This window comes from Oryzias melastigma, linkage group LG5 (genome assembly GCF_002922805.2).
Source record: "Oryzias melastigma strain HK-1 linkage group LG5, ASM292280v2, whole genome shotgun sequence".
NCBI classification, from domain to species: Eukaryota; Metazoa; Chordata; class Actinopteri; order Beloniformes; family Adrianichthyidae; genus Oryzias; species Oryzias melastigma.
In genome coordinates this window covers 33,589,443-33,604,681 of record NC_050516.1, presented here as the reverse complement: position 1 = coordinate 33,604,681, position 15,239 = coordinate 33,589,443, and the positions used below count along the sequence as shown (strand labels likewise).

General features: G+C 39.9%; 1 protein-coding gene across 2 annotated transcripts in view; it reads left to right on the top strand.

Annotated features, from left to right (window-relative positions):
- The first annotated feature begins 7,985 nt into the window (after positions 1-7,985).
- The window catches only part of LOC112145799 (fidgetin-like protein 2), a 12,141-nt gene continuing 4,887 nt past the window's right edge, over positions 7,986-15,239 (top strand). Inside the window, exons 1-2 of one of the 2 annotated variants that reach the window (XM_024271260.2) lie at positions 7,986-8,585; positions 8,972-9,130. In XM_024271260.2, the coding sequence (XP_024127028.1) occupies positions 9,106-9,130 (25 nt within the window). In that variant the 5' untranslated portion in view covers positions 7,986-8,585; positions 8,972-9,105. Of the gene's footprint in view, positions 8,586-8,641; positions 9,131-15,239 lie in introns of those variants that run through there. The other variant, XM_024271261.2, reaches the window with a different exon arrangement.

Sequence of the window (15,239 nt, the reverse complement as noted above, 5' to 3'; positions counted from 1 at the left end):
AGACAATAATTCACTTTTCTGTTCTTTTATTTATGTCTGTTAATCAGAAAAGAACTTCTTAATCTTATTGTCTCAAAAAGTATTTCTGTCATTCATTTTTGCACAAAAATGCTTAAATATACATAACTACGTTGAAAAGTCAAGATTTCGCATAAACTTGCTTCCCTGTAGTGCAATATGTGTGTTCTTCCCCAAACTTTAACATTCTCCTGTATTTCACTTAAAGTGCAACAGCTAACATGAATGTACCTGAAAAGACATTCATAATTATGGTTCGTAATTGTGCAAAACTTTCTGTTTTACAATCCTTAACAGTAAATAATACTAAATATTGATCACTCAAGTAATAACTGATGAGTGCAAACAACTTTATGAATATAAAGATAACCTGCTAAATAGACTGATCTGAATGTGAGAAATGAGCATGAACACTGGCAGCTAAGCTCTTAAATCTCAGAATGAATCAGTCAGTGATGTTAACAGAGATTCACAACTGGAGGTAGAACATTGTTAATGTGTTCAATGACACTTTGATGAGAGAAGGAAACTTCTCCTTTGGTAGAAAACAAGTCAGGATCAGAGGATTCTTGTGGATCTGCATCTAAAACCTTTGTGTTCTTCTGAAAAAACAAACTAACATCCCAACTGTATTAATTTACACAACTGTCAAAATAAAAATGGATTAAATTGACGCTGCAATGTTATCTTGAAATTTCATGTTTTTTAAAGTTTCAAAAAGATGTATTTTGATCAGGTCTTACAGTAATGGTTTGACTTTAGCTTGAAAATATGAAGGAGTTTAGTGAAATGTGTCAGGAATAAACAACTTTTGTAAGTAGAATATGAATACATCATAATTGATTTGTTTCTGATAAACTGATCACGTGAAAGAAAGAGACTCATTTGAGAACTTGTGCTGGTCTCACTTTCCTTTTTGCTGAGACAATGAAAAGACTAAAGTGAGACCTTATTGAGCAACGAGAGACAGAACCATGCATATAGTTCACTGAGACAGAGCTGAGAAAGTAAAGAGAACAAATGGAGACATACTTGAGAACGCTGAAATACGTCTCATCTTTCTCTTAACTGAGATCTGAAGAAGAGACAGTTGTGAGAGAATTTTGAGATCTCAGACAGTGCTCACTGTGAGACTTATTTCTCAGGAGAAACATTCGAGAAGAGTGAGAAAGCCTGTGTTGTCTCAAACAGGTCTCATTCATGTCTAGGAGACGTAAATGAGACAGAAAGGAGATCTCATCTTCAATTTTGCTCTGCTATGGGTATACATCTGTCAAATGATACAGTATCTAGACAAGTAGAGGATCTGGACAGAAACTTCAGACAACAACTGAGGAGGACGATTTGTTGTGGATTTGCTACAATATAGTCTAACACAGACATCACACAGTTTGTCTGATGACCAAAATTGATGATATTTCTCAGTCAAAACAAAGTTTCAAGTCTTTGAAGTGTTCATGTTCCAGCTCGACTTTTCTGTTGTTGTTGTGTATGAGGGAGCTGTGGCTCTAGGTGGCGCCAGAGTTCCAGTCTTTCTTCAGCAGATGGAGTAAAACTCACATCTGGAGGAGATCCTGGCTGCAAAGGGGTTTGAGCTGAAAGATGTAGCACAGTGTGTGTAGACGTACACGTGAGCCTTCAGGGTGTCATGTTAGCCTCACTCACAAACGCTGCTGATTACAAGCAGCTGGCGGCTGACGCATCCGCCGATGGAACACGGAAGTAAATGTTCATTTCTGTAGCACCTTTCCCAGAAAGTGCTTCACGAAGATAAAAACACATCAGTCACAGACATATTGTAGACAAAGGTAAAAGCCAGTAAAAGCAATGTTACGCCCCGAAACCGGGAGAATGGCTGTTTATTACAAACGATGTAAACAAAGAACAAACAAACAAAACACGAATACAAGAACAGGAGAATAGTAAATAATATCTCACAAACTCTGGGTGATTACGGAAATATTACACAAACGACAACAAAATCAAATCCCAACGTCAATATCAGGGTAAAAGCCAAAAGTTAACATAAGAGGCAACACCAGGAAAAAACAGATTCCATCCTGGAATTTCAGCCGCCGTCGGTCCAAAGAAGTCCCCGCCTTTTTATATCCCCATAACCTGGTGATTGGGTGACGTGAGCGGAGGGAGGAGAGACGGCAGAAGAAGGAGGTAACAATGCATCTTCTTAATGCCTTATTATCGTACAGAGTATTTGAAAATATAAAAATGAATCATTTCTCATTTTTTCATTTAAATGTCAAAACAAATGAACGAATGATACACGGGTTCCACCACCAAACCTGAAGTGTGGATCAGGTGTGCAGGGTTTTAGAGGATTACTCTTAAATGGATGAAACGATCGAAATGCTGCTTTGGGGTTCTTTATAGAGAGGAATGAACAGTAAAATGCATTTAAAACCTCAAAAAGTAGAATTTTCATGGTAGGGCCCCTTTAATGCCTCTGTCACAAACGGGCAGACAGCTGGTTCCACATGCAGCAGGTTTATTAGTTCAGACAGGAACTAAGCACAGCTAAAAGTCCACAAAGCTAAATCAGAGTCAGACAGGTAGAAGTCAATCACACGTATGGGATCATCCAAGGAGAGACCAGAGTTGTCAGAGTCTAGGTGAGGGTCAGGGCAGGCGGCAGGCAGTCAGAGATAAATCAGGTCCAGATAGAATCGTGAGTAATGAAGGCAGGGCAGTACAAACAATACTTCACACTGAGTGAGGCTCTGTGTGCTGCTCAAGAAGCAGGTGGGTGATTGTCAGATTCCAGACAACTGAGCAGCATCCAGGAACTGTGCGCTGGGGCAGCTGGGAGATGAAGTGCAGTCAGTACTCTGGAGACGGTTCCTGCCGGTGACCAGGTGTGGAGACAGAGATCTGACTCCAGACAGATTCAACCTGAATCAGTTTAATGATCTCTGGGGAACCCGTACTTTGAGTTTAGTGGATGATTAGTTGATGAAAGTCGGTTTGAAACATTTATATTTTGCAAAATTTGGGCAGATTTCTCCAGTATTCTACTGTTCTGAAGTCCTGTTTTAAACGAGCTGGAACCTCAATTTATGTAACAATAAATAAATATTAAAACATTGGGCCCTGAAGCTATGTTCAATAAAAGTTTAATTTTTTAGTGAAATTATGGAAATTAATATACTTTTACATGATATTCTGTATAGATCTACAAAGCTTAAACCAGGAGTCCCCAAACTGTTTCTTGTGAGGGTCACATAACTGCTTTCTTCTCTGATGGGGGCCGGGGTCGGCTTGTAAGCTAACAGAAAAAGTGTAACAATCACAGCCTCAACGTAAAGATTTATGGTTCTTCAGAAAGCCACACATATCCAAATCTTAAATAGTTGATTTCTGTAATTTTGACATAAAAAACAATACTAAAACATTTTAAAAACTAAATACAAAGCATTACCTGATAGATTAATGGCTGAAGATGCTTAAATTGATAACTAAAAACACTGAAGCTGATAGCTAACTAAAATATTTGGGAAGTGCCAAATTAGCCGAAAAAACGAAAAAAACCTAAATTAGCCAAAACGACTAGCATAAAGCTAAAATATTTGCTAAACTTGAAAATAGCATAAAAAACTGAAAAAAAGGCTAAATTAGCCAAAACAGCTAGCATGTAGCTTAAATATTAGCTAAGCTTCAAAATAGCCTAAACACTGAACTAAATTCGCCAAAACAGCTAACATGTAGCTTAAATATTAGTCAAAACAGTTTGGGGGGGTCGACCCAAATGTATAGGAGGGCCAGATCCGGCCCGCGGGCCGTAGTTTGGGGACCCCCTGGCTTAAGGTTCTATCAGTATTAAATGTTCTGTTTTGAGTTCAGCAGGAAGAACTGTTCAGGATCCACTAAAACATTCCCGCCTCTCTTTTCTTTCCGTTTCTTTTATCCGTGACTCACTGAGCTGCTGTCCTCCTTTCTCGCAGACAGAAGCGCCTCTCAGCTCGGCCCTCCTCTCCATCAATCATTGTCATAATTCTGCCAAGCAGGGAGAAAGGGAACTGCTGAATACAGATTTGTCAGCAATTAATCTAACCTCTATTAGCAAACATGGATATTGTATTCCCTGAGTGGGAACAATGAGCCACTCACACATGGCGCGTTGTGCTGCTTATGTGTGAGCATTGAGAGTCCTGTGTTCTCTGTGCGTGTGTGTGTGTGTGTGCGTGTGTGTGTGTGTGTGTGTGTGGGGGGGTGTGTGCGCTACAACTTTTTTCTAATCAGATCTAAAAACACTTTTTCAAGGTTCCTTTCCAGATGGACTTGTTTCTGTTGTCTCTTTGAATCTGAGTGGAAGACAACACAAAATAGTGGCTGTGAGAGCGTCTTCACAGAAGTCAGGTTACAGGAAGTTTTCTCCCAAACGTTCTCATGGTATCGAAAACCTGGTTGTGCATTTAATCATTCGATCTGGTTTATGAGCAAAAGATCGTGGACTCTTCTGAGTTGAGAAGGCCTCCTTGTTGCTTAATGAGAAGCCATCTGTCCAGCTGCATGAACGTGTCTCATGCAGCTGGACAATGACCTCAGGATCCACACGGACCGTCCACAGCACGCCGCCAGGCTGTCGCTCCGGCCCAACCAGAGTCCAGATCCCAAAGACACTGAACTGTTAAAGCCAAACAAGTTTGACCAGAACTCCTCACAACGATGGGAAATATTCAGAATGCACAAAAACCAGAAAGTTCGTCTGTGATTCTCCTGCTGCTTTCTGTATGTTTTTCAGCACGTAAAAACTCAATCACACTTTCAGGGATTTCAGTAATCTTGGGATCAAAACGTTCAGACCTTCAGGACATTACTGCTGGTATACTTGGTTTTCATAAACTTTATAGTTTTTGAAATATTGAGCAAAATATGCATCATAGGAAATGAATGAGAGAGTCTTCACATTTAAAAATATTAAGTAGAATAGAAACAAACCTTTAAATAAATTCATGGGACATGTTTTCATCATTTATAGTATTTTTTTAAATTGGGGTTTAGCTAATATTTTAGCAACATGCTAACATTTTTTACTAATTTAGTTCACTCAGGAATTTTTGGTCATTCGGGATTTTGAATAGTATTTAAGCAGTGTGCTAGCTATTTTTTGGCTAATTTGGCATCTGAGTTTAGCTAATAATTTAGCAACATGATGTCGTTTTTGGCTAATTTTTTATATATTGAAAGATTTCTCAGCTAATTTAGAGTTTAGCTTCAATTTTAACAACAAAGTTTTTGACTAATTTATTTTACTGAGGAATTTTAGGCTTTTATGGAGTTAAGCTGGTTTTTAAGCTAGCTTTTTGCGCTAACTTGCCATCTACTGAGTTTTTTTGGGATAATTTGGAGTTTAGCTCATATTTAAGCAACATGGTAAATATTTTGTTAAATTGGCATTTTTTTAGGGATTTTAAAGTAAATTACTACATTTTTTTCAGAAATTTGGGTCAACTTCAGCGGTTTTTCAAAGTTCTTTAACAAAAGTTCCAGTCTAAGCAAATTTAGCATTTTGCAAATATTTTTTCAGCAAATCCCTTCAGAAATTCATTTGCTTCTGTGGAATGTCCCAATCTTCTCTGCTGATAATTGTTTCTTTATATTAATGAAACAAAGTAAAAGTCACTCCACGGAAGGTTTTCTTGTTGCTGTTTTTCCTTTTTTCTGAGTTTTTTACACTTCACTCTTCATGTAAATAGAAATGAAAATGCTTTATAAGTTATTTTCATTGTTTTACTCTGAGAGAAAAACTTCAATATCCTTTTTCAGATAGTTTTGCCGTATTTATGGACCTTGAGTCAGTAGTCGAACTGTCTTCTGCTACAGCATCAAGCAGAGACGGTCCGTGGCGTGGTGGGTCACAGCTCAGCTGCTTCAGACAGAATTAGAGTGGCTAACAGCTGAGCTTCTGTGAGGTGTCACATCATATGACCTGTCCCGCCCACTGGACCAAAGCAGCACAGGGTTAGAGTTACCTGCTCTCAATTCCACTCGGACTGCAGAATCACTAATAGTGAAGAAACAATGTTTTCAATTTGTTACATTTCTCCGGTGAATTCTAATCACGTTTTTATCTTTTTTGTTAAGCTGTTAATAAATACACATTTGTGTTTCATGACGATAGATTTTCTGTTTCATGTCCATCTATATTACCTCAATGAAATGTCTTTAAAAGACACATTTTAAAGTCACATTTTAACTTGAAATCTAAAGTTCTTCAGAAGTTTTCACTCTGCAATGACTTTTTGGAGAGAAACATCATGTTTTTGCAAACTCAAACATATACATGTGGTTGGTTTATGAGTGTGAACTGCATAACTGTTATCCTAAAGTCAAGCTGAAATTCCATCCGTTATCTATCACACATCTGCGTGTGAAATCTGCTCGTTGGTTTTGACCATCCCTGGGAGAGTAGAGCTACAGCCGCTCTCAGGAAACATTTAGGGGTTTAACCCCCAAATTCAACATCTTTTTTATTCATTTCCAAAGTATTTCCAGAGCTCTTTTAATTGTGATTATGACGTTTTTAGCCAAAATCAAAAATCCTTTGTCATTTTCTAGGACAGGAGTCTGCAACCCTTAACAGCACAAGAGCCATTTAGTCCAGACTTTTATGGACCGAAACAAGTCAGAGTCAAGTCTCACCTTATAGTTAGAAAACCCAAATGTATTTATGTGTTTGTGGCTGCATTGAAATGATCTCTACAATTGAGTTTTATATATACAGTGGTATATACAAGTTCTTTTCAAAATAAGACATCAAGTGTTTAATCAGATCTTTCAGCCGCAGCAGATTTACTTTAAATAAAATGCAAGAAACAGAGATTTCCTATTATTATTATAACCTTCATCCTTTTCTTCACGTTCACGGATCAGTTTGTCTGTACGTGGATGTATCAGAATGGAGAGGAGCAGGAAGCTTGTCGCCTGCCTATTGTAGTTTGTACATAACAACTACAAGCTTTTCAAACGTAATTTTTGACCAAATCTGCTACTGGTTCATAATGATTTGAATAAAAAAATAGTCAGAAATGTAGTTTAGATCTTTATTTTCTTTATGTCCTCCATCAGGAGAGAAATGCCTCAAAAATGTCTTAAAACACTGAAAACCAGAGCTGTGAGCTTTAACGCGTTAACGCATGTGATTAATAAAAAGAGAATTAACGCGTTAATATTTATCAAGGCAAATTAATAGAAACAGTCTGTCACTGCCTGGGCGGTCCAGACTTCCACGGCGTGCGTTTAAACACTTTGTTAGGTGTTATCTCCCTTATACGATGGTCACCTGATAAATTGAAACACTTTAGACGATAAAAATGAAGATTTTCTCTCTGGGCTGTTTTTGTTCAAAAGATTGTTTGTGGGATACTTTGCATTGTTTCTTTTTATTTGTTTTTTTTGTTGTTCTTGTTTGAAAATAAGAATTGAAAAAAAGAGCCACATTTTGTCTAAAATGTACCTGGTTAAACAAAAGTCATTTATCTTTTTTAATTGATTGACGGAAATAATTAAAAATAAACAATTTAAATGTGTGCGGTTTCATATTGTGATCATTTACAGATAAAAAGTGGTGAGCAAATACTGGGACAAACAAAACAACAATAATCGATTAATCGCGATTAATTTTCTTCCAAGTTTGCGATTAATTAGTCAAATAGTTTTCATCGATTCCCGGTCCTACCAAGAACACAACTCTATTTAAATGCTGAGTGTTGAGCGGCGTGGGTCCCATTTTTGGTCCAGTTGTGGTTTTGGACCCCAAGCCTTAAATCTGGAGGCCATTGGGCCGCCGGTCTGGTGAAGTATGATTGACCCTGCAGACGTTTGAGGCCTGTACTTATTATAATAGAGTGTAGATGGATGAGAGAAGCAGGAAACGTGTGCGTCATGTAATGCTGCATGTGGGGGGGGGTATGTATGGGGGGCTGGGGAGATGGAGGGATATTGACATGGATGTTTCAGCTTTCCAACCATCCTCAGATCAATCCACCGGATCAATAGAAGTCACTGACCAGAACGGGGTTCTAATGTGATCAGTGAAGGAGAAAATTCAGAATCTTCCACTCACATGTGTCCGTTCATCATGCTGCACGGCGGCAGTCATGCAGATGGGATTCACACCGATGCAGCCGTGCACAGCCGTGCACAGCCGTGCACAGACGTGCACAGATACAGCAGAGGGAAGCCGATCCGTGTGTGGACGGCGTGATTGGTCACTTTTTCCCTCTCCTCTCTACCTTCCTGCTGAATAGTTTGAACAAAAGGGAGAGAGAGGGGTGGGGAGGGTGTGCTGGTTGGGGGAGGGGATGTGCATGCATGTGTGTGCACGTGCACGTGTGTTTGTGCATGTGCTCTGTTGTCACCAGGCCAGTTGAAAGGGGGAGGGAACAGCGAGTCAGAGGGAGTGGAGGAGGACAGGATAGGGTTCCAGAGGAGAAACCGAGACCCCTTCAAACGCAGCCAGGATCACTGCAGGACCCCCCCCCCATGTTTGTGGGATAGTGGATTATTTTCCTGTGTACAGGTACTTACTGAGCACGTGCAGACATGATCAGGTCAGTAACCTACTCCTCACCTCATGAAAAACATGTTTTTTTTCCTGCTTTTAAAACTAAAGTTAAGAGTTAAAGTTGAATCTTTTCTCTCTTGTGCACTTAATGCTATTCTGCCTTTCTCTATCAATTTAAACGTGTGTTTCAGCCCTAATGATCAAGCATGTTGGTCAGCAGAAGCACTCTGGGTGCAAAAGTCCATTTGCTGTTTGTGATTTATAGTTGGTCTGTTGAAACGCTGGAAAAATGTTCAACTCCTGCAGGTTTTGTTGCTCTTCCTTATGGCCACACGTGTATTTTGATTTGTTTAGTCAGAATAGAGAAAAGCTTCAGTCAAAATGACCTTTTCCTGAGATCCATGCAGCCACACCAATGTTTGCTCTCCTCAGGTTGCAGCATGTTGAGGTGGTAGAATGAAACATGGAGCTCCACATCAGTGAAGCCAGCGTCCATCCGGGCCCCGTGGCATGCAGCTGAGCCCTCGCTAAGGGAGCCGTCCTTTCCTCTGCACTGGGGCTGCAGAATGCTCAGTCTTGTCGCCCCATACAGTAAGTATTTGATCTGTGTTTATGCGTTCATGCACTGTCATGAGTGCACGTCACTGAGCCCGCTCGGTGTTCCATGTGGGACCTCTTTTGTCCGACTCCTGTGGTTGTGTGGAGGGAAGCGAGCTGCCGATGGGGGGTTCTCTGAGGAGCCACATACGCTGATGGGTTTACCAGCTGAGTCTCCAGGTTTTGCTTCAGGGAATTTCACAAAAAGTGTTTTTTTTCCCCATTCTTCTGCGTTTGCTCAGACAACATTCAAAATTTGCTCAATTAAGACTGAAAGTTGCGGAGAAAGTGAAAATGGTTACTGTTTGTGAGAGGAACTTTCTGTTTGTTTAACAATGTCAATGTTTGTGTAAAAATAGAGAAAATGGTGAAAATATTCCCCTTTGATTTACTGCATGTGCTAACCATGAGAGGTTTCTATCCCATCTTGTGAATATGCTGATATTGACCTGCTGGGTTATTGATTAGGCTGAGCTTTAACAAGATTACAACACTAATCAAATTGGTATCCTGCAAAGGGGACGTTTTCTGGGAGGTATTTATTGTGTTCTGAGGCAGATCCACACAGACGCTCGTTTAATTTGAAGCCTTCAAGGAAGAATGAGGGAGCTGTCTGAGCAGATACGAGTTTTACTAGTGTGCATCTGTCACATTCCTTCCCAGCGCTTCATGCTAGCTCCTATCCAGCTCCACTTGACACGCTAACAAACCAGCTTCTGTTTGTTGTCACAATTAAACCTGTCAAGTAACATATTGTTGGTGAATCTTTGAACAATCGGGTAAAACTGTGTTCACTGTCAGTCAGTTAAGAGCAGGGATCTCAAACTCAGTTTACCTCGGGGCCACTGAAGGCGGAGTCTGGGCTGAATGGGGTTCCATTTGTGCCAAAAATATGTTTTTGCATCGACTGTCTATATCTTTGGTTCATCATCTATGTCTACTGAACAAGTTTATTGAACATTTGTTCATGTCTATGTTTTACTAAGCAATTTTCTGTGAAACGACAGGAGCTAACGACGCTAGCAACTGTTGCTAAGGACTTTTCTGATGACCAGATCCAACGACAATAGCAAACGTAAAGTTTTATGCATAAAACAAGTGGAAACTATAAAGCTTTCAGCAAAGAAGTGCGGACATGCAGAAGATATTGCTTAGGAGACATTGAACTTTCATATTAAAGCGGGGAACACAAAATATCAACTTGGGGGCCGCAAATGGCCCGCGGGCCGCCAGTTTGAGATCGCCGGTCCATATCTATGGTCTTTTGTCTATGTCTACTGAACAAGTTTATTGAACATTTGTTCATGTCTATGTACTACCAAGCAATCTTCTGTGAAACGACAGGAGCTAATGACGCTAGCAACTGTTGCTAAGGACTTTTTTGACAACCAGAATTGACGACAATAAGTGCAAAACCTTAATCATAAAACAAGTGCAAACTATAAAGCTATCATCAAAGAAGCGAGGACATGCAGAAGATATTGTTTAGGAGACATAGAACTTTCATATTAAGGCGGGGGCCGCAAAATATCAACTTGAGGGCCTCAAGTGGCCCGCGGGCCGCCACTTTGAGACCTCTGGTTCAGAGGCTCTGCGACTAATGAAAATAATGTGACGAGACGAACCGTCTCAGCCTTTCAGTTAGCAGGATAACACAGCTCTGAATGAAAGCCAGACTGTTAGTAACTTGGTGTCAACAACCTCTCATTAGTCTTCAATAGCGTGCCACATAAACGACGGCCGTTCCCTCCACACAGTTAGCAAAGCTTGTTTAGCAAACTGCCGCCCGCCTTCAGGCTCCATTAAAAGCTGTGGCTGAGTGGACGGAGAAAGAGCTCCGCGGAGGACAGATGGAGAAGACGTGACGAGGGAATGGTCAGCTGCAGCTTGATATACAAGTGGACACAATGAGCGAAGAGGGAGCCGGCCTCCGCCACATGTGAGGCGAGGGAGTGGGGGATGGTCCGGCTGACCACACAGGCTGGGATACGAAGTCATGTCTCTGCTGCACGGCAAAGAGGGATGGAACGGCGGAGGATCGAGCTGGAGAAGGAATGAAAGCAGAGAAAACATGGCAACAGATTTCACTGCTAGTTTGGGTTTAGGGTCCTGTTTGATATGAGGCTAAATCTAAAGTATTGGGTTGACCTGACAGTATCAGAAGGGACGGGACAGAAAGTATAGATGGTTATACCTTCTTTACTGCTATCACAACAAGTCCACCCATATTTATGCTTTACTAGTTGGGGGATGTTTGTGTTTCACCATAACTTTTTTTTAACATTCTTCTTTCTAACATTCTCTGTATTGATCTTGTAAATCAACTTCTCTCTAAAACTAATCACCCAACACAAACAGAGAATATTCCTAAACACCATTAGTATCTTTCTCCTTCTTTTCCTTGAAGTTGGAAGTGGACTGGAGTTGAGTATATGGAGAGGAAATATGCTTTGAAATAGATCTCAGGTTGGATTCCTGGCATTCCAGCAGCTTGACTTGTTTGACAAATGACCAAAAGTCCTTTTGCCTGTTGGCCGGCCGAAGCCGAACGCTGCGTGAAGACCCGTGTGGGAGTGTACTTCACTGCTGCTTGTGTGCGTTTCCGATTGTCTGTCCGTCTTCAGGGGATCTCTTTGTTTATTGTGAGTGGAGTAAAAGCGCACACAGAGACCCTTCAGCTACAGAAGGGAGTTTTTTTTTTCCACTCCCCAACTAACCCACCGGCCATCTCTGATACTTCACAACCCCCAAATCCCATCTCAGCAGCCCTTCCCCCTCATGTACTTCCATCTTATTAACTCACTAATTACTCATACGGACCATGCAGCAGACGGGGAGTCAAAGCTTCCCCTGATGCTGAACAAGGGAATGAGTAACAGATCCTCACATCCCTCCATAAGGAAATATCAATGAGCAGTCTGGATTAGGGCTGGGAATCACTGGGTACCTCATGATACGATGCGCGAGACGTTTCACGATATCCATCATATCGCGATACTGTGATAATTAGTCAAAATCGTCTCTCATAACTCACAATATCTAGAACACTTTTTTGGGAAAATATAACTGGAACACAATCATAATAAACATCTTGTCTTATTTTGATTTCAACATTGTTGAAATCAGTAATACTGTCTTTAACAAGCATTGACACCAAGTGAATTGGATTTGTCTTTAAGGTCTTTTTGGGGCGTTTTACATTTTTCGACGTTTTTGCAAAAATAATATGGTCCTTGCCATCAGTACCTGATGCTGCGGGCCATAATTACATGTCCATTACATTTGTAACTGAACCTGGGTTTTGGACAATCAGAGTATTGCAGTACTTTGATTGCTTTGATTATTTGTGGTCATGTTAGCGGGCTCATTGTACCCTGTGTTTGTATGCATCCTTAAAGAAAGTCTAAAGCACACGTGTCAGAGTCAAGGCCCGGGGGCCGGATCTGGCCCTCTGGGTAATTCTATCCGGCCCTCCAGATCACTTTATTCTTATTAATGACCCGATGTTATCTTGTCCTCATTTCTAACTTGTACAATTTTGACAAAATATATTTTTATGGAAATTAAAATATTGAAAGTTATTTAAGGTTTAAGTTGATTTATTCTGGAATAATATTCCTGCTTTTTTAATATTCATAATTATGTTAAAAAGTTACTATTTTAAACTTTAAAAATTGGCATTTTGCTAGCTTTTTGGACTATTTTATATATAGTTTCTAAGGCTAATTTGGCATTTAGCCAGCATTTTAGCTGGCTATTAGCTTCAGCGTTTTTATCTATGAGTTTCAGCATCTTCAGCGGCCAAATTCAGCTCACAGCATTCACACTAGCATTATCACAGGTAATGTTATGTATCTAGTTCATAATTATGTTAAAAAATTACTGTTTTAAAGTTTAAAAATTGACATTCTGCTTGGACTACTTTGGCATTTACTAAGATTTTTTAGGCTTTTTGGAGTTTAGCTAATATTTCAGCTACATGCGAGCCTTTCTGGCTAATATTTTTTTCTTTCTAGTTTTTTAGGCTGTTTTAGAGTTAGGCTAATATTTACACGCTAGCTGCTTTGGCTAATTTAGGCATTTTTTTCATTTATTAGGCTATCTGAAGCACCTGCTGGGAGTGTACGGCTCCACCAGGTCCTTTATTTAGCCCGTTCCTTATCAAGAGCTCTATAAACCAGGATTTTAAACTGCACTCTGAAATCGATGGGGAGCGATAGTGCAGCCGGATTAACAGTGGGGTGACATGTGAATACTTGAGGGTTTTAGTTAACTTCAGCGTTTTCAGCTATCAGCTTCAGTGTTTTCACCGATCAGCTTCAGCTTTTTCACCTATCAGCTTCAGCGTTTTCAGCTATCAGCTTGTGCATTTTTAGCCATCAATTTCAGCATCTTCAACTATCAGCACTAGCATCTTCAGCACCAAATTCAGCCCACAGCATTCACACTAGCATTACCACAGGTAATGCTATATATCTAGTTCATAATTATGTTAAAATGTACTGTTTTAAAGTTTTAAAAATGTAGTTTTAGTGTTCAATAAATGTTTATCCTGTTCGGTCCGCGACCTAAGGTGTGTTTTGGATTTTGGCCCCTCGTGTGATTGAGTTTGACTCTCCTGGTCTACAGGATAGGAAGCTGGCTGTGTGTATTGTGGGATGATGTGGTCATAAAAAATGTCTTTTGTAGAACCCTTTTAAAGTTTGAAGTCTCTACTTGAAGCTGAATGAAGATTACAGAGTCACATGAGGCTAAATACTGATGTTTTTTTTTATTTAGAATATTTAAGACATTTAGATGAGCTCACGTCAGAGAGTTATACTACAACCAGCAGCAATGTCTCAAATCTCAAGCATTTGCCTTTCAGTCAAATCCTGGATCAAAAATCTCTCTTTACAGACCCACTCTGATCATCTTTTGATCTATTGTATAAGTAGACTAATCTCTAAATTATATTGATGCCATTTTTAGCCATAATAATAAAAAAAGAACTTGTGTTGTTTTCTAGGACTTAGTTTCTGCAGAGCAGAAGGTTCTTTAGAAATTCACCTCTGAGTTGTCTGGACAGGACTGTTGTCCCTCTGTTTCCTCCCTCCCTCTAGCTTACAGCCCCTTACACCCCAAAACCTAACATTAACGAGGCAACAAAAACAGTGAACAATATCATTTCTATCCAGTCGTACAGATTAGATCAGATTCCAGCTCAGACCAGGAAAATAAAGACGTTCATGGATCAGGAAAACAAAGACGTTCATGGATCTGTTTGTCTGTAAGTGGTGCATGAGAGTGAAGCCAGCAGGGAGGTTGTGGCCCACCTTTCTTATTGTCTGTTACAAATAAGCTGCTTTTCAACATAATTTTCTTGTCTGCTCCTGAGTCATAACAATTTGAATAAAGAAATATTCAGAAATGCAAATTTTAACCTTATTTTTTTTAAATAAGTCTTCACTTATCAGAAAATGCTCCAAGAACATGTTAAAAACACCAAAAACAGTTTTCATTGGAGTGGGTCTTTAAGGTAGTTTTTATCATTTGAGAATAAATATAAATATTTGATTCATGTCATTTAGATGTGTGTCATTGTGCCTTCCACAGCTTGAACCTCAAAAAGTCATTGCTTCTTGCATTAAATGTTGACCTTTTTTATTTGTAAGAAACATTCTTGCTATTCTCTGTAAATTAAGCATGAATCTGGATATAAAGCTTGACATAATCCACAACGCCAGACGTGTGCATGCATTCACTGAGTTTATCATCTGGATTACTGTCTTCAGCCTAAATGCTTTTGCTTTGATGGAAGGACAGACCTCCAGTGTTTCCACGGACAGCCATGATTCCCTGTAGCATTGGGATTTCTCCGATCTGTGGTGGAGCTTGTTCCGGTCTAAAGCGCGGCAATCCCTGAATTGGATGGGAGGGATTATTAGGCTGAGGAATCATTATTATTACGGATCAATAAGTGGACATTTTAGTAGCCCATCTGGAGGTCTTTCTGAACATGTTACTCAAATAGTTCAAAATCTCCATGTTGAATTTCTCACGGGAAATGTCATTGGGATGTGTGGGTAGGGGTAGACCCAGGGCACACCTTGAGGATTTGCAC